Raw genomic sequence first — 18,689 nt, forward strand, 5'->3', positions numbered from 1 at the left:
AGAAATTCAAATATGCTCGACTCCAGCAGACCAAACAGCGAATGTGCATCTTAGATAATTGAAATGAAACCATCTTTTCCAGCCCCACTTTGTGTGTCGCGCAGATAAGACCGGCGCCGTAAATGAGCTTTCTCTAGACGGGAATCACAAAAATCTGCCGCTGCACTGCCTGGATGCGCTGCAGATAAAGAAAAGCTCTGTGAGTCACAAAAAGTCAGGTGAATCTATAGCAATTACTCATGGTACCCAGTGGCTCGGCATCAGCTTGCAGCAAACATGATCCCTGAACCTTTCTGCCTGAGCCGTTGAGCCAGTGAAGCTGTTGAAGTGGAAAGTATTTTGTTTCCAAGGGATGATGCATCAAAACAGTTATATATCATACACATCTAATACAGGCTAAATTTACTTAGATGGGTGTTGTAGCATCCATAGTAGGTACACTGACTCATGGATTAGTCAGTGTGCTGACTCATTCAGATGCTCTCTCTTGCATTCCCTGATTTGGGCCTAGGGAACAACATATTTTGCAATAAGCTACTGATGAAGAAAGAGATGAATTATATAATTATGATTCATAATACTATGGAGTTCCATATCGAACCTTACTTAAAAAAAATTAAAGACTACCCCTTTAAGATGTCTTCATTAGCACAATTATTGCAAAATAGCCTTTGCTGTGCTCCCCGATAAACCCTCCCCACCTAGTGGATTTATAACATCCGTGGGTGAAAAGTGTAAGGGTGGGTTTGTGTCTGTGTGTTTGTGTCGGTCCGTGATTGCATTTGCCTTACTGCCAGTTCAGACAGGTCTCAACTGGCTGTTCCCTCCATGTTAGTGGGCCTGTCGAATCAAAACAGCTGACATCATCCCACAGGAAGCCTTATTGCAAGGTGAGAGCTGGGTTAGAAAAATATGCTTTGATCCAAACAGGGCCAGAGGAAGGGCTTTCCAATCCTTAAACTGGTGCATCGTAAGGGAATTGTAAGAGAATATAGGAAGATATAGGCAAAAACCAGCCTGTGTGTGGACATAATCTAGAAGGTTGAATGTGAAACCATGAAGACAACCAAAATCTGGTTAGGATTCACACTACATGTGAGGGAGGGAGATGAGTAAAAAGCACCATCTATTCCTTTCCAGATCAATGCAGAGAACACTCACAGCTCAAGAGTGCTGCGTGTCCTTATTTCATGAGGCTGTAGTGTCACCCAGTGGTCATATATGATCACTGCAACTCACTCTCCACTTTATCGTTTGCTCAATAATAAAAAAAAATGACAAGAAAAAATATCCACATTTGAATGACATGGCTTTCTGTTAAATTCAACATAATCAACCTTTATTGAAACACTTTTCATTTTTAAAACCATACGACAAATAAAGACGACAAGTGGTGGGTTGGGCATACCAGAGAAAAGCAGCAACAATGACAACAGGTGTACTGAGGGCATAAAATGTCTCTGTTTATGTCCTTCCAGCCACGTTCCACCGGGGAAAAGCCAAGTGTCGGCAGCTTTTGTTGGTTCTAAGTGCATCTGGCATGTGAAGTGCATGTAGTCGAATATTTTAAAATGAAAGGGGGTTAAGGATGTGCAGAAAATTCGACTCCCGCCGGTCCCGGTTTTGACATCAAAGTTCGCTGTGTGGATTTGTCTCTGATTCTTTTGACTCCTCTGCTTCATCTGAGGACAAATAAAGCACTTGTTATTAACTAATATTAATAACATTTATTGGACGTTGCCAAACACAGTCTTTCTAAAAGTTTCCAAATTTTGACGCTAAGCAAAAAAAAAAAAAAAAAAAAAAAAAAAAAAATTACAATGTAAATGAAACCGGTTTTGAAACCTCACCTTGCTGTGGTGCTTGGACACACTCGCCATCTTGCTCCTCATAGCCACTGGCGCAGATACAGAAGTAGCTGCCTTGATTATTGATACACTCCTGGTGCTCCTTCGTGCACACTGGCTCTGACTGAATACACTCATCGATATCTGGAAAACAGAAAACACAACCCGGGTGAGCAAAGCAGGTCGAATTTGTATGCCTGGTGACACAGAGCCACATAATTGTCAGACATTGTATTTGTCTCCCCCTTCTGGCAGTGAGGGTAATTACACCGTGGACACATGCCTATTAGATAATCCTAAAATAAAGTAGGATCATCAACAAAATCTGACTGTGACATCACCAAAAAGTTGTTCTTGAACACATCACAAAGACCAATAAACCAATGGTTGCCTGGTTACTGTAATCTTATTTGTCATTCAAAAAGGGAGCCGGAGCCTTAATCCTAGAAAGAATATGTCTGCAGCATATTCAGTCTAGATGATATTTTTGTGTATTTGAATGTTCAGATGAGATGAAAAAAAAGAGCCTCCTGACGTGGTTGTGGTTTTCTTACTTGTGTCGAAGTGGCAAGCATGCGAGACACACCTCTTAAACCAAGACCACAGAAACTGACCGACTGCCTTACCTCAGCAAACATCTAAACCCTCAGCTTGGCGTGTCACCATCACAACAAACTACAGACCCTGATCCTTTCTCTTCTCACCGCACTCTCCAACAAGAGACCAGTGATGAACTTTTATTTGTGAGACCGTGTGATGGTTTCTGTTGTACCTGTGCAGGTGCCCTCTGTGTATTGGTATCCGTCAGCACACGCTTGGCACTTATCAGGGCCGGACCCAGTGCAGCCAGAGCAAACTTTGTCGCAGTCTTTGAAGAACAGACGCACAAAACAAACAATCATGACCCAAAGATTAGAGACTGAAAAGTAGTGCAAACTCTCCTGGGCGGCATTATTTGACCTCTCACCTTTGCAGGAGTAGGAGCCTTCTGAGTTAAGGCAGTATTGATCTTCTTTACACGTAGATGTTTCTTTGGCGCACTCATTCACATCTACAACATATCCAAATAATAATAATAAAAAAAAATCATCAGCTTCAAAACATTATTTTCTCATAGACTTTCTTTTATACTTAAATGTGCATGAAAAACACATTGAGCCTCTATTAATTTGCACTAGACTGTATTATATAAGAGTTGTGTTTAGATTTATAGATTTACATGAAATCCTCCATGTTTATTATGAAGTATTAGCTATTAAGTGATTGATTGGTCTCTGCTGTCCGAATACAGCTGCGTGCGACTGGGTATTCAGACAAGCAACCTGCAAATTAACATATCTTTCAACTGAATGGTCAACAAAATGTTCTGAAATTGTGTCTTCTTTGCACAATTTCGGAGCTGCTCTTTATTGCTGCTTGAAAAATTACATCCAAAATGACTTGGTTTTCACACACGAGAGTGATTCCTGTCCAAAACAACTGAACCAAGGTGCCAAACGCACAACAGGTCTATTTGTGTGAACTCAAACTGGCAGATTATCGAAATAGTTGATTTTCTGCTGATTAACGTAGTTGTTTCTCAGCTTTAAATGTATACAATATAAAATAAGAGGCTTTTTTTTTGTTTTTTTTTTGCCTTCAAACTACATGCAGTGATGAGCAGTCCTCTTACCAACACAGGCTTCTTGATCATCCTCCTCCCAGCCTTCCTTGCACTCATCACAGTCCTGATGTGTCGCCCCAGTGCAGGTCTTGCAAGAAGAGTGGCATTCTGTTGGAGGATGTGAAGCCCAACACAACAACAGATTTATTAAACGTCTCTCTGTAGCTACTAAATGAAGGTTGGTGACATGTTAGTGGTTCGGCTGGATTTTTTTACCTGTGCACAGAGAGAAGGTGTCGTTCCTCACTTCGTTGAAGTAGCCATCGATGCAGTCTAGGCAGAACTCCCCTTGATAACCGTGGTCACAGCTGCACTTCCCGTTTCCTCCGCGGGTTCCGTCGCCGTCGCACCTTCCATTTCCATGACAGGGCGTCTCAGAGCCTCCCACGCAGGCTTAACACAACGAACAGAGAAACATTTAAACAGCCTCCACATATTCCTGTTACTTTATTTGTGCAAACAAACACAGCGTAAACATGCCGCCTCCTGGTTTATCAAAGAATTTTCCTCACAGTTGCAGTCGGGTCCGAACGTCCCCTTTGGACAGCACACTTTGATGGTCTCGATGCAGAACCATTTATGCAGATCGGGGTGTTTTGTTTTCCTGCAGTGCAAGAGGAAACGAAACAGGAAGCAATGAGGTTTGCCACATTATACCAAGAGAAACAACAACAAAAAAAATCTTTCAAAAGCACAAATAGCTGAGTGGCATCTGACATCTGCCTTCTAGGCTGTGCACAGGTCGTGTTGCATCCTGAAAACCGAGCGCTGGGATTCAACCTGCCTCTGTTGCTGACGGCACGACCGTCTAAACGCGAGAATTAGAGTGGCAATCAAAAAGAGTTGCATTAAAATAAATTTAGTAGCATGAGATCGCCCCTCTAAGAAGAACTGAGATGTCTGCACACTTATATTACTCTGGAATAACTATTTTAAGTTATTGCTATGTGGTCTCTATAAGCAGATATCTGGATGTGAATGCAGGATGATACTCAACATCTTCTTCATCATAGCTGGTAGCTGATAGGTTCAGAGACTGGTGCTAATGTTTAACATTTCCTATTGCTGCAGCTTCACCTTAAAAGCACCGGATTGATTTTTATCATGAACCTGCAGTCACAAGAAGTGGGTTTTGTTCTGCAAATGAGCTCAGCACTCGTCAATACTGTTAATCAGAAATGAGTAATTTGAAACATGTCAGGGTCTGACAGACCCGGGAAGGAGCAGCCACAGTGAGCTGTTACATGAAGAGCTTCATTCCTCCACCTCCTTTAACTCCACCCCGCTGTTTACACCCCCGTGCTGTAAGCTGCATAAAACAGATCAGGGTTTCTCACAGAATTGGGGACGAAGTCCACTCTCCGTCTGTCAGTCTGACGTCTTTATTAAAACAACAATGACTTGTCTTGCTCCCCTTCCCTTAAACTCTTTTATTGCAACCATCCAGTGACTCCAGGTGTCTCTGAAACCTTCCACGCTGCCTCTCGTTAGAGCAACACCCACCTCTTGAACCACCAGGTCTCAAAATGTTCCTCGTGTTCTTCTACCATGCGGTTGCACTCGAAGCTGCTGCTCTCGCACAGCCCCTCCACGATCTCCATGAGACGGATCTCGCTGGAAAACAAGGAGACAAAGAATGGTCACCTCAGTGTCTGCGCGATGAAGACGCGCGCACAGAGACTGTTTTGAGAATGCACATGTGTGTGTGGAGAAAAACAAACAAACAAAAACATTAAAAGTCTCTGCTACTTTTAGGTGGATCCGCTTATCTCTAAAGTCGTACAGGTGTTTTGTGCCAAGTACAACAGTCTGCAGCTCTGGCGCAAAGCAAACAGGTCTCTGATGCTCAGGGTGACCTGCAGTTTGGACAGGGCAGGACTCACCTTGTCTCATATTTGGACAGTTTCCTCTCCTCCCAGGCGGTGTTGCCTCCTCCAAAGTTCTGATTTGCGGTCCTCTCAATGCCCTAAAACCCAAACCCAGAGTCATTTTTGGCACATGAAGAAATAGGTTAATGGCATTCAAGGTAGCAGGTTACACGCTTTAAGTAAGGCAACACCTTTTATGTCAATAAAAAGGGAAACGTCACAAAGGACAGGTTTAGAAATGTTCTCTGACCTTATTGAAGTTATCGATAATTTGCTCGCAGGTGGTGCAGGCGCTTTTTAAGTCCCTCTTGGCTTCGCCGACTTGGAAAAGTAAAACAAGAGTTAAACAAGACAATAGCCGCAGCAGCCGCAGCTCTGGACCGGTGGACAGCATCTCAGCCTCTCAATTCACACACTCTCTCGCACCAGGTGGCACGCTCCTCAAGCAAGCTTTCTACTGCTATTAAAGTGCTGCGCGGCTCGGACGCGTCTGAATGAGCCGTTTTTGACATTAAATCGACGATAGCGTTATCTATGCAAAGCTCAACAATGTAGTATTTACATGCCGGGAGTAGAAAAAAAACGATGCAGTTCTAGTTTTCCGCGTCAGCCTCCTGGTCGAATTGTGGCTTGTGGTGATTTGCTGAATGTGCCTGTCAAACAAATGAGAAACCAATCACACGCCGCCACGCGCGGGACAAAGAATTCTACCCCCACGTGGAAACTTCAAGAAACCTTGCAGTTTCATTTTAAATAATTTGTTTTTTGCTTTTAGATCGTGTATTTCAGCGTAATTCCACAAAAAAATCGTAACACTGAAGCTAGAAAAAGAGCAATAGTAATTTATCGATTAAAAAAAGCGATTGCGTAGTTCACTTCCGGTGTTGACCGGAAGTGAAATGAGCCTTCAGCTGTCATGGCTGAAAAGAGGAATGTTTTGGGGCTGCCACTGCTGTTTCTATTAATTTCTGTGGCTGTTTTGCATTTAATAATTTGTCCGTTTACGAAAGTGGAAGAGAGCTTTAATTTACAAGCGACACACGACATTCTGTATCTTAGAAATGACTTTGACAAGGTAAGCAGGTGTTGGATGCAGCTTTTGGATGTGCTGCTAAGCTAACTGCTCACTGAATGCAAATCACACACAACCCTGTGTTTCACAGTTTTCATAAATCTGTCATTTGTAGAGGAGGGGATTATTTGAGCATTAACATTTACTTATTTCTGGTAACAAATTACTAAATGTAGTGAGAAAGCATCACATTTATTAATTTGATACTAAATATAATACAATTATTGGCTTAAAATGTGTATTTAATACAGACTACAAAGCTGTAGTTTATTTGTTTAGGCCAACTCATAAGAACATAAGCTAGATTTGAACAACCATTAACATTTCTTTGTGTAAATTGTACTATATTCATGTATGCACTGTTACACATGGAATTCCAGGGAATTATTATGTGATATGATTGAATGTAACTAATTGAAAGACATGAGACTTTTTAATCAACTGTCGTTGTTGTCGAGGTTAAAACTGATCGTTGAAAATCAGGGGGAGAATAATTTTCTGTCTCTTTTCAGTATGACCATCATGAATTCCCCGGTGTGGTGCCTCGCTCTTTCCTCGGGCCCCTGTTTCTCTCCATCCTCTCCTCACCTTTAGTTTTTCTGTCCTCACTGCTGGATGCGCCAAAATTCTACACGCAGCTTATAGGTATAAGATTGTTAGTACACCGACATGTTAAAATCATCTTTGTTTTGATTCCTGAACTTTATTGTGTTGTGTGTTTTGTGCAGTGCGAGCTTCTCTGGGAGCGTGCGTGATCGGCGCGCTATGGCACATGCAGCGAGAGGTGAGGAGGCAGTTCGGCTCCACGGTTGCGAGCCTCTTCTGCCTGACCTGCGCCTCTCAGTTTCACCTCATGTTCTACAGCACGCGGACGCTCCCTAACGTATTCGCACTGCCATTAGGTAAGACGTGCTCGAAAACCCTCATCGCGACCCAGAGACTCTGGATAAAACTTTCTCTCTCTCTTTTTTGGGAGAGTTCATTTAAACGGCGACGTAATGTCAATCCTCTTCCCAGTTCTCGTAGCGTTCACGTCTTGGATGGCTCAGAAACACGGCCGCTTCATCGGCCTCTCTGCTCTGGTCATCATCGTGTTCCGGTCGGAGCTGTGCATCTTCATGGGCCTCATGCTGCTGATGTCACTGCTGAGCAGGAAGCTGGGGCTGCTGAAGACGCTTTACTACGCTGCTCCTGCTGGGATCTTGTCACTGGGTTAGTTAGACAGCATACGCTCTAATACAATGCTGGTCTGATATGACTGACTGATTTTTTTTTAATGCATATCCTTTGTCTGCTGCAGCTCTGACAGTGGCTGTTGATTCCTTCTTCTGGAGGAAGCCTCTGTGGCCTGAAGGCCAGGTTTTGTGGTACAACACTATTCTCAACAAAAGCTCCAACTGGGGAATATCCTTTTATTTGCTCAAGTCCCTCTCGTGTTTAGCTTTCAAAACTGAAATCACGACTGATCTACTCCTAAATGTCCCTTGACTCTTCTCCCCAGTAAACCTCTCCCTTTCTTTGGTACTTTTACTCCGCTGTTCCTCGCGCTCTGGGCTGCACGCTGCTTTTCGTCCCCCTCGGCCTCCTTGACCGGCGCATGAGGCTGCTGCTGCTGCCCACGGCAGGCTTCATCCTCGTCTACTCGCTGCTGCCCCACAAGGAGCTGCGTTTCATCATATACACCTTCCCCGTGCTCAGTTTGGTGGCCGCACGTGGCTGCTCATTCATGTGAGGAGGAAATCAGACCCCAGCGTCTGTTGTGACAACAGATTTTATAACTTTTAGAATAGAAAATAAGTAATTTTGCTCTCAGTGGCGTTAAGACAAGTGCAGTCGGTGATTAGAAAGACTGTAGCATGAGGAATGAGCTGGGTATTGCTGATGTTCCTCTTTTTTTTTGTTTTTTTCTTTCTTGTGTGCCTTAGTTTGTGCAACTACCAGAAATCCTGGATGTATAAACTGGGTTCGGCAGTTGTGGTTGGCCATCTGTTGAGCAACACACTTTACTCGAGTATTTGTCTCTACGTTTCTCATCACAACTACCCCGGAGGCAAAGGGATACAGGAACTACACAGGCTGTTGCCACCCACAGCAGGTTGGAATATGTTTGCATTCAAAAGAGAATATTTTTTTTAAAAGTTTTGAATTTTAAATAATGATCTTGCGCGATTTATCTTTTTACCCTAGATGTCTTTGTTCACATTGACACCTATGCTGCTGAAACGGGAGTATCCCGATTCCTAGAGCAAAACAGAAACTGGAGGTTGGTTTATTTATTTTTTTTATTTTGACGCATTATTTTATTGCTTTTAATTTTTTTTTAATGCTTCGATTCACTTTTTCTTTAACAGATATGACAAACGGGAAGACTTGAGCCCCACGAGTCCCGACATCAAAGTGTACTCGCACCTACTGATGGAGGCGAACGTCACCAACATACAGCTGCTCCAGGGCACCCACCAGTCTCTGGCCTTCATAGAAGGCTACAGCAACATCGCCTTCGATAGGTTTCACTTCCCTCCCATCACTGTGCGTTTAGAGAGAAGAACTGTGCTCATGGAAAGAAAGACTGACGCCACAAAGGGGTGATTTAACCGGGTGTTGGATTAAGTAATGGATTTATATGACCAAAAAAAATAAGACCAAACGTTACACTTTTCACTGTGTTTTCTTTTTTTGACGAGAGACTGTATGAGATACTCATCCATGTCTATTATAGAAGATAAGCAAGGAACTGATGGGGACAGAGCAGCAAAATGTGTTTTAGCTTTCTTTTTTTTTTTTTTTTTTATAGAACTGCTGCCTTGTTTACTTACTTTGATTGTGTTGCCCTCACTCAGCACTCTCTCCTAGTTGGAAAAGACTTCCATTTACTGTGGTGGCGCTCTGAATGCGGATCTCATATAATCCCACTTCAACAAAACGCAAGTAGCCCTGAATTTCTGTTTCTCTAGGTATCACATTCCACCACAAACCAGCTGCAGATATACATTAATACCTGCATGCATGTTTTATGATGTTTAAGTGGCGTTCTACTCATGTGTGGAAACATGCTTAGGAATCGTATACAGCTCTCCTGAATAGCAACGGTCTTTCTTCTGAATCTTTTCTTTTCCTCACAGTCTAATTAGTATATTTTGTAAAACATTTTTCTAGATGAATAAAGCTGCCTGTGGGCACTGGGAAAACATTTTAAAATGTGTGAAGTGTGAACAAAATTTGTTGTTATGTGCTGCTAGACTGTATATACCCGACATAAGTATCCGTCTGCAATATTGTATAAGGAAAACCTTTATTTACAAATGACCACAAAATTTGCATGTTTCCAGTCTCAATGCTAAAACATTTATCAAATTAGGTTGAGAAGTCATTTAATATAAAAATGTACAGTACATTGTTTTACTCAATAATAAACCCATAATTTAATCCCCTGGACATAAACTTAAAATTGTGCTTAAGAGACAAATTGTATATTCCAAACAAACCCCCTTATTCTGAAAATACAGCAATAGTATACATGATCTTATTAAAATTCAGCAAGTAAAAAAAAAAAAAACGAAAAAAGAAAAAAACATTTCTATTTCTAAATGACAGTACCATGAGCCACGAATTCACGATGAAAATTAAATAACATTAACTTAAAATATCTTTCAGTCACAGCATTTATTTTTGGGCCATGTCTTCATTCAGAAAACAACAGCATCTGTCTTTAATCCATAATAATCAAAAAAAAAAAAAAAAAAAAAAAACAACCTGACGTGATCTGAGCAATTTTAACAATATTTACAGCATTTTGACCTGAAGTAGTTTGGATAAGGCACAAGGAGAGAGTAGACGGAAAACAGAAAACGATTTACAAGCAAACACATAATCACCAACCCCTACAGCTAGAAAAACCCTCCCTCCCTGATACACTTCTGACTGAGACTTTTCATCACAACAGCTCCAAAGTGTTTTAACAGTAGTACACAGAATACAATAAAACCTCAATCTGGCATTTGCATTAAGAATCGATCAGTGTATAAATTGATATTTTACATTTTGCCCAAGAGAAACCCCCCCCCAACCCCCATTTCACAGCTATGCAACTTGGTCCTTAATAAAGGGTTTTCAAGTTAATGCTCAATAATAATAATAATAATAATAATAATCAGTACTGAAAATAAATCAAAGGGAGGTTGACCTTAAGGAACAGCAGACCCTCCATGTTGTCCAGCAAAGGCCTGGGCTGATTCAGGGCACAGTTGACACTAGCCGTGCTGAACAGTGTCTCTGCTGGGATGATGCTGGGAGGGCAGCCCACGTAACGGGCGGCTACTTTGGCAAGATCAGGCCACAGGAACTTTTTCAAGTTCCAATAGTCAAGGGGGTCACAGCTTTGATCGAGTATGTCTTCCTCAAAGTACTCCAGCACTGCCAGCTCTGAGGACTTTGGCTTCTCCTCGTTTTTTATTGTTTGTCTGACGTCAGCCATCAGGGACCAGAGGTTGTCCTTGTTTGACTGGGAGGGGTCGGATGAAACGGAGGCGTCACTGCAGCCGTTGGGGAGCGCGGGCTTGACTGCAGCTGAGGTAGAAGAGGACAAGTCCACCTCCCGGATCAGGTCTTGCTTAAACTGCTCGGCTTCTTCCTCTGTGAACAGCGAGGTCTTGTATCGGGGGTCCAGCATGGTCGCCCAGGTGTATCGTGGGTCATGCAGGGTTGCTGACATTTTGCTCACCATGGCTTCCTTCAGAGACTTGAGCATGTTGTCTATGCCCACGGTCTCGTCAAACAGCAGGTCGATTTTTCTATTGAGGATGTGGATGAGTGGTATGACTTGTCCCAGAGTGGCAGTGCGGTTACTCATCTCCCTGCAGGCGACCTCGAAAGGTTTCAGTGCATTGCAGACCGACAGCATCACCTCCCACTGGTCGCAGCTGATCATTTCCCTGAAATTGCACTCGATCGACAGCTCGTCGATGGCTGCCTTCTGCTCCACCAGGCGCTCCAGCATGAAAAAGGAGGTCCTCCACTTGGAAGGGACATCTTGGATCAGCTGGTTCTCCGGCAGCTGATGGACCTTCTGAAGCTCCGCCAGCTTCTCCTTGGCCTTCGCCGAGCGGTGCACGCGTTCACAGATCTTCCGCGCAATACTCAGAAGGTTCTGAACCATTCTCTGGCTCTTTATGGCTTCGCTTACGATGAGGTCTATAGTGTGTCCAAAACACTGCATGGTGACGTGGCCGTGGTCCTCCAAGGTGTTTCTGATGGTGTTGTTATCCGTTACAGTGAACCCTTTTTTCAGCCCTGCTGAGGTGATCCAAGAATCCCACAGGTACTCGAGCTGCTTTGGGATGTCATGCATATCGTGATCACAGTCTATTTGCGAGACACTTAGGAGAGCGGAACAGTGAAAATCTTGACCCTGGGGTCTGACACTTGACTCGTACGTGGCCCAGTGGGCAGTTAGGGTCAGGTATTCCCTCGTCTGGCTACTGACCCAAATACTTGTTGTGAAGTGGACGACTCCACCTTCGGCCTCTTTCAGGTGGGTCAGCACAACGTCCTTCACCTTTTCGTACATGTCTGGTATGGCAGTGCTGGTAAAGTAAGAAGACGGTGGTAGAGAATACTGAGGCTGGAGATACTCTAGAAGTCTGTTCAGTCCAGCATTCTCAACCAGAGCTGATGGCTGAAGATCCAGTGCGAGCATTTCTGCAATAAGTTTGGTGATTTTTTTGGCAACCGGGTGGTGTTCATCAAACCTCTCATGGTTCTGTTCTGGTTCACAGACAGACGTGTCCATGAGCTCTTGCTTAACTTGAATTTCAGCAGACGGCACATCACCTGAGATAGTATTGTTACTTTCAAGAAAATGTCCATGAAACCTCTGCATGTGCCTGAAGAGGCAGCTTGTGCCGAGATTCGTAGTCTTTTTGCCTCTGCTAATTGTGCGGCTACAGTGCAAACAAACCACCTTTGTAGGGTCAGCAGGCGAAATGGAGAAATGGTTCCACAGTTTTGACGTCTTTTTACTGAAAACGGGCAGGGTTTGGGGTTTTTTCTCAATGGCAGGGCTCTCAGTTTCTTTGGCTGAAACTGTATCCGTCGCGCTGAGATTAGTGTAGGGGTGCAGAGAGGGTTCCTTGTCGTCTGTGCTTTTTTGGTTTTTGAGGACGTCCGGGTGGCGTCTCATTAGATGCCTCATCAGGCAGCTTGTGCCAAAGTCTCCCCGTTTACCCCGACTGATCACACATGGACAGTAACGGCACAGTGCTTTTAACTGGTCGACAGGCGACACTATGAAATGGTGCCACACTTCCGACTTCACCCGTTTCATGATTTTCTTGTTTTGCTGGAAAACTGAATGATCCTGATTGAGGCTGGGGCCCTCAGAGAGGTCGCACGGCGAGGAAGTCAAAGGGGTATCCTCTCCCTGGGTTTTGAAGGAGAAGCTGAGAGAGGACTCCTGCCCTGAGAGACGCATCACATCATCAGATTCTGGTGTTATGTCCATGCTTTCCTCCATGCTATTCTGCAGTTCATCCAATATGGTTTCGGAGGGGGAGGATGGAAGAAGGGGTGATTCTTTTTTAATATCCAGTGGATCCATTAGTTGTGTGCGGGACAACAGCGAGGGCGAGTTGGTATAGGGTGGGGGAATGTGATTTCCCTGTCCATTTTCCTCAATCACAACCTCTTTGTGGGCCCTCCACATGTGACGGATCAGGCAGCTCGTCCCTAGATCCTTTCCGTTTTTCCCCCTGCTGAATTCATTCATGCAGTGGATACATACAGCTTTGGAATTATCAGCAGGAGACAGGTAGAAATGTTTCCACACAGCTGACCTGCGACGGGAACTGGAGCTTTTTGGGGTCCCTGGGGGGCGGTCTGGGCCGCCTTCCGCCGCGTCTTCGAGGTTGTTGTCAGTGGAATGTGAGGACGAGAGCACGCTGCAAGCGGTGTCCGCATTGGCATATGGTTCTAGTTTTGGTTCGACTTTGGGCAACACTTCTTTGGATGACACGTCTGAATTTTCAGCTGAGGAGGTGGACGGCGAAGTGTTCTTTGAGGCAGAAGCAGTGACGCTATTTGTCAAGTCTCCGTTTTTTGGTGAGCTTGGGGAGGGAGGTATCAAAGATGAGGCAAAACAGCTAGTCAGATTACTTGAGGATGTGTCTGCTCCGTCTTGCAAAAGCACAGTGGGGTGAGCCCTTCGTACGTGCCTCATTAAACAACTTGTACTGAGGTCTTTTTCGTTCTTACCCCGGCTGAACTCTTTCATGCAGTATAAACAGATTGCTTTGGTACTATCTCGTGGCGATATGCAGAAATGATTCCATGCGGGAGATTTTTTCCTTGGGTTGGTATGACTCCTCATAGAAGACAAAAGGCTCTGAGTGACTGCGTCCATGGCAACATCATAAAGGGTGCTTGTGTATCCACTTAGTAAATTACTATAGTCATCGCCATCTCTAGTTACAAAAGGGCCCACTGAGCTCCCGAACGCTAGCCTTTCATCATCCTGTACGTCCTCCTCCATCCCATTTGCATCCCCAGTCTCCTCATTTCTGCCGTTTTCATACTTTTCATCCTCTGCATTTCCCTCAGCGTCTGTGTGTAGACACTTGTCCGAAAGAGCTGGAGATGCTGGATCGGCCCTGCTCGCTTTGCCCGACTCCAACAGTTTGTCATCCTGAGAAGAAAAATGGGAAGAAGGGGAGGAGTCTTTATCCAGTGTAAAAGAGGAGCAAGAAGGAGAGCTCGGATCCGCAATGTCATGAGGGGTAATGCTGTAGGACTTGAACACGTAGCCGTCCTGTCCCTCAATTCTGAGGCAGGTCCCTTTAGCCTCTCGTTTTTTACTTTCTAGCGAGCCATTAGGCTCGCTGACCACATCCGTGCTAACATTAGAGACCTCTTCCTCCCCATCCATGGCAGCAGCAGCGAGGGTTTCTGTAGAATAGTAATCTTCTGCGTCGTCAAATGTGATCAATTTTTTTAGGTGTAGTCATCGATACAGCAGCTATGAAGCAGGTGTTGTGATGTGTGTGTTGCCGTCCGGGACACAGAGTGCCTGCTTGTCCTTCTCCATTTATGACTGAAATAATTCCACTTCTCTGCACATGGCCTAGAGAGAAAGAGAGAGAGAGAGATAGAGCAGATCAGATAAGTGAATGCTGAAAAATAAATAACAAGATTCCAAAAACAGGTAAAACAGGTGTTCTGTAAAAACACAATAGGCTCCGTTGATGTTACTTTCATTTTTATCTTCCACAACTTAACTCTATACAAAGTGTGGCAGCGATAATAACACGTTCAAAGTAAAAACCATGAAATCCAGTTGCATTAAGCTCACAGTTTACCACCAGTGCTACCACTCTTTTGCGGTAATAAACACGGACTGTGACGGGATTAGTGTTGGTCTTTGTGATGCTACGCCGTCTCGTTTACAGGTGCCAGTTCAGCCGGGATTTCCAGTATTCTGGGAGATTCACCTTCATGGGCTCTTAGCAGGATCCAGGCCTACCAGTTGCGTCATATCGTATCATATCGTACGCCGGCAGCCACCTGGGAAATGGTAATAACCGAATCTAAGCGGAACACGACTCAAAACCTCTTCCACAGAAGTATTGCTCAATTCAGTTTTCGCTTTCTGAATTTCCTGTACTACCATAAATAAAATAACACCTCTTAGTGAAAAACACTCTGTAGCGCGTTCCTATTTATTGGAATAATCAGGCTTACTAAAGAAATATTCACGCTATTTACAGTTTTGTTTTTAAATGCCTTTCAGAATTCTCTAAAAACTGACACAAAACATTAGTGGAGTCTTAATAGCAGACAAAGAGAATCCAACCAATCAAATGAGACAGAAATAATATACTAGTTAATTTATTCATTCAAGTAAAAGTATCATTTGTACAAGAATTACAAAATTATGTGGAACGTTTTCAATGTCTGGTGTTACCCCCTTCTGAAGAAACTAAATGTTTCCGGTAACTGCTGATCCATCACCTCAGAGGAATTTCTGCCAATTCCTCACTACTAAACCACATCAGCACTGAGACGCTGGTGGGTTTCCTCACAGAGACCTCTCGCTTCAGGTGCTTCCCCAACATTTCTGTTGCATTGAGGTCAGGACTTTCATATCGTTCTTCTTTAACCATTGTTTTGCACAACGACTTGTGTCAGATGTCCTGACCGTCAATAATGGCGAGCTGTCTTGACCCAGATGCAGCAAAACAGGCCCAAACAAGGACATCACTACTGCCATATTTCACAAAGGGATGAGGTTCTGATGCTGGAATGCAGTGTTGTTTCGTCTCCAAACACGAGTCTCTCATTTAAACCAAACAATTCTACTTTAGTCTCATCTATCCACAAAACATTTTTTTTTTCCCAATGTCTCCTAGCTTAGTTGTGTCTCACTATGTCAGTAACTTTCTGCACTTGAATATAAACAGTGTAATTGCCTCAATGTACAATGGATATACGTTCAGTGTGCAGTTTGATAAACATGAGGACAAGCCAGGAGACATTTTGGAAAAAAATTTTGTGGAGAGATGAGACCAATGTAAAATTGTTTGGTTTAAATGAGAGGCGTCATGTTTGCAGACGATAAAACAGTGCATTCCAGCATCAGAACCTCATCTTGTCTGTTAAACATGGGGGTGGTAATGTCCTTGTTTGGGCCTGTCTGTCTGGAGCTGGGGCGGGATGGCTTACCATCACCAACGAATGAATGAACGGACCAATAAAGTCTGAATTACACCGGTGAATTTTAAACAAACATCAGCAATCTGAATCTTAAGAGGAACTGGGTCATGCAGCAAGACAACCACCACAACCACACAAGTCATTTTGCAAAAGAATGGTTCAAGAAGAGCAAAATTATTGTTTTGGAATGGCCAAATCTAAGTCATGAACATAATCCAATAGAAATGCTGCGAAAGGACCTGGAAAAAAAAGCAGTTTCTGTGAGGAAACCAGCCAACATCTCAGAACTGAAGCGGTTCTGTACTGAGGAATGGTCTAAAATTCCCCCAAGCTGTTGTAGACGACTGATCAGCGGTTCACAGGGATGTTTAGTTGCCATTATTGCTGCATTTCTGCAAGGGGCTCACACCAGATACAGTTTACGTACTTTTGCAACTCACAGATATGGATCAATGATTTCCTTTCTTAAATTAAGAAATGCACATGTTTATCGTTTCTGTTTCATTTGCTTGACTGGGTTCTCTTGGTCTACTGCTGGGTTAATCTCTTGATGTTTTGATTTATTTTTATGCAGAAATGTATAAAAGATTCTGAAAGGCAAAAAAAATAAATAAAACAGCACTCCACATGTAAACACATTAGATAAATGCGATGAACATAGCAACTAAAAAGACAACAAAAATGCAAGAAGTCTTATTATCAATGATAACATGTTCATTTTTGCATTGATCTAAGTCATGCGTACATAACAATGGTAACTATGTGAATATGGTTCTTATTTTTATGATCTATCTGAAGTTAGATCAAAAAATGTATTTATTCTTCATTTGCATTATGTATTCAGTATTTTCTATGGCCATCAGGATCAAGCTTGTTGCGTTTACTGGACAAAATAAAGAATAGCTAATAATAATAATAATAATAATAATATTGTTATAATAAAAGAAAACTCCTTAACAACAAAAGTAATTAACAGCACGTGCTACCGTCGTATATGTAAATCCGTGACTCATTAGCCTAGACGCAACTATCACTAACATACAAACCGGTCTGCCAATCTCTAATAAATGTTAAAAATCAAATAAATAACAGTCGGGTCATTCATCCGATTCTAACAGTTTAAATGCGGATAATATAGTCAAATATATACGAGTATTAGGACGGGATCTTGTTACTTAAATGGTGGGGGAATAAGTCATTTTCTTGGTGAGCCAGTTTTCCGGGTTTGGCTTAAGTGCTAGTCAGGAAGATACGAGAGGACAGCAGAAAATAGCCAACGCTGACTAGCTTTCATCTTCACTTTACACCTTAACTTGTAAATGGGCATCTACACGTCGGCTTTCGACTTACTGACAATGAACGGAGGCTAACACCGCTCCTGAAATGTGTGGGACTCATGTACCAAAAAACTATTTAGCCTTATATTAAGACTTAACTGGCAGTTACGCTACATCATCAGTAAACACCACGGTGGTGGTTATCCTGGTGCTAACTGGGTTAGCCACAAGGCTAATAAACAGCCAAAAACAAAACGAAGGGGCGACACTTTTATCGCACACATATTCGCTCCAATGTAACTTCCACAACTATCCCATTACCGATACACCAGCACCGGAAAATGCCTCCGGTAAACGTATGTCCGCCACCACGGCAGCTAGCTGGTTAGCTGCCAGCTAGGCCACACACAGGACATAGTAGCTAACCTGGCGAGGCAGAACCCAGCCGTGGAAACACACGAACCACACGGGATCCGAATCAGACCAGAGCTCCCCACGACGTCCCCGCCGCGCGGAGCCCTCCGCAGACACGTACATCAGCGCGGCGCACTTACCGTGAACTATGACGGCTTGATCCCCGGGTTTCGGCTCCTAAACAGTTAAATATGACACATTTGATTGATCCGGAGGGGGGTTCACTTTGTTGCTTTTGTCTCCTGGTTTGCGAGCAGTTCGCGTTCGGCCGAAGCAGCTCCACACAGCGTCGGACGGAAGGAACATGTTTTAATGATGTCACCGGGCAGGCGCAGGGTCCTCGGTGAGGCGAAGGGGGCGATACGTTCAACGATTCAGTTACATAACTCCCTGATTTACTTTGATTGTTTGTTTTTTTTTACTCCGATCAAAGCGTTTAAAGTGTTATGAGTAATTATTAAAATGACGGATTCACTGCCCTATTAGGAATTTATGAGTAACAAGAGAGTTGTGTGTAAAGTGTAAAACTATCGACCCATTTCACTATATAATTTGACTATAACAATAATAATGATCAGATTAATAACAATTATTAATTGAAACAGGTGTTATTTAATTTAGAGTGAGTGGAGAGTACTTTATTGTTTTGCAATAAAATAAAAAACATACAATGAATAGAATACTACCGATGTGTGTTGCTTTCGCGGTCTTGGACAATTTGCAATATTATTAGCCTAATAGCATAATTTCCTAAATAATTTTTTGACTTATCGTCACATTCCTAAAATAATGGCCTACGTTATTTTTTGACAAATTGATTTTTATTAATAAATATCAGATAATAAA

General features: G+C 43.1%; 3 protein-coding genes across 5 annotated transcripts; 1 reads left to right on the forward strand and 2 right to left on the reverse strand.

Moving 5' to 3' along the window:
• Window positions 1–1,317: 1,317 nt before the first annotated feature.
• Window positions 1,318–5,934, reverse strand: creld2 (cysteine-rich with EGF-like domains 2). Its single transcript, XM_047575418.1, has 10 exons — window positions 5,629–5,934; window positions 5,394–5,476; window positions 5,014–5,124; window positions 4,023–4,114; window positions 3,727–3,903; window positions 3,520–3,618; window positions 2,815–2,898; window positions 2,620–2,715; window positions 1,851–1,991; window positions 1,318–1,682 (listed from the first exon to the last, which is right to left on the reverse strand). The coding sequence occupies exons 1-10, from the start codon at window positions 5,770–5,772 to the stop codon at window positions 1,630–1,632; spliced, it is 1,080 nt and encodes a 359-aa protein (XP_047431374.1). The 5' UTR covers window positions 5,773–5,934; the 3' UTR covers window positions 1,318–1,629.
• Window positions 5,935–6,284: 350 nt separating this feature from the next.
• On the forward strand, window positions 6,285–10,006 carry alg12 (ALG12 alpha-1,6-mannosyltransferase). The gene is made up of 9 exons (XM_047575584.1): window positions 6,285–6,453; window positions 6,963–7,095; window positions 7,179–7,352; window positions 7,468–7,662; window positions 7,751–7,854; window positions 7,955–8,178; window positions 8,376–8,545; window positions 8,638–8,713; window positions 8,802–10,006. Exons 1-9 carry the CDS (start codon window positions 6,295–6,297, stop codon window positions 9,037–9,039), a joined length of 1,473 nt encoding a protein of 490 aa, XP_047431540.1. The 5' UTR covers window positions 6,285–6,294; the 3' UTR covers window positions 9,040–10,006.
• On the reverse strand, window positions 9,134–18,448 carry zbed4 (zinc finger, BED-type containing 4). 3 transcript variants are annotated; one of them, XM_047575581.1, is made up of 2 exons: window positions 17,984–18,448; window positions 9,134–14,563 (listed from the first exon to the last, which is right to left on the reverse strand). In XM_047575581.1, the coding sequence occupies exon 2, from the start codon at window positions 14,366–14,368 to the stop codon at window positions 10,601–10,603; it is 3,768 nt and encodes a 1,255-aa protein (XP_047431537.1). In that variant the 5' UTR covers window positions 14,369–14,563; window positions 17,984–18,448; the 3' UTR covers window positions 9,134–10,600. The 3 variants fall into 3 exon arrangements, with proteins under 3 accessions (XP_047431537.1, XP_047431538.1, XP_047431539.1); XM_047575582.1 differs by lacking the exon at window positions 17,984–18,448 and adding an exon at window positions 17,856–17,940; XM_047575583.1 differs by lacking the exon at window positions 17,984–18,448 and adding an exon at window positions 14,792–15,617.
• Window positions 18,449–18,689: the final 241 nt, after the last annotated feature.

This window comes from Mugil cephalus, chromosome 22 (assembly GCF_022458985.1).
Source record: "Mugil cephalus isolate CIBA_MC_2020 chromosome 22, CIBA_Mcephalus_1.1, whole genome shotgun sequence".
NCBI lineage: Eukaryota > Metazoa > Chordata > Actinopteri > Mugiliformes > Mugilidae > Mugil > Mugil cephalus.

Bases quoted from the DNA above. Each gene is read 5' to 3' on its own strand.
- creld2 (XM_047575418.1), bottom strand. From the start codon at position 5,772: ATGCTGTCCACCGGTCCAGAGCTGCGGCTGCTGCGGCTATTGTCTTGT. The intron at 2,716-2,814 runs GTGAGAGGTCAA...TGTTCTTCAAAG, and splicing joins AGGCTCCTACTCCTGCAAAG to ACTGCGACAAAGTTTGCTCT. The intron at 1,992-2,619 runs GTACAACAGAAA...TCTGTTTTCCAG, and splicing joins CACAGAGGGCACCTGCACAG to ATATCGATGAGTGTATTCAG.
- alg12 (XM_047575584.1), top strand. From the start codon at position 6,295: ATGGCTGAAAAGAGGAATGTTTTGGGGCTGCCACTGCTGTTTCTATTA. The intron at 7,353-7,467 runs GTAAGACGTGCT...TCCTCTTCCCAG, and splicing joins CGTATTCGCACTGCCATTAG to TTCTCGTAGCGTTCACGTCT. The intron at 7,663-7,750 runs GTTAGTTAGACA...TGTCTGCTGCAG, and splicing joins TGCTGGGATCTTGTCACTGG to CTCTGACAGTGGCTGTTGAT.
- zbed4 (XM_047575581.1), bottom strand. From the start codon at position 14,368: ATGGATGGGGAGGAAGAGGTCTCTAATGTTAGCACGGATGTGGTCAGC.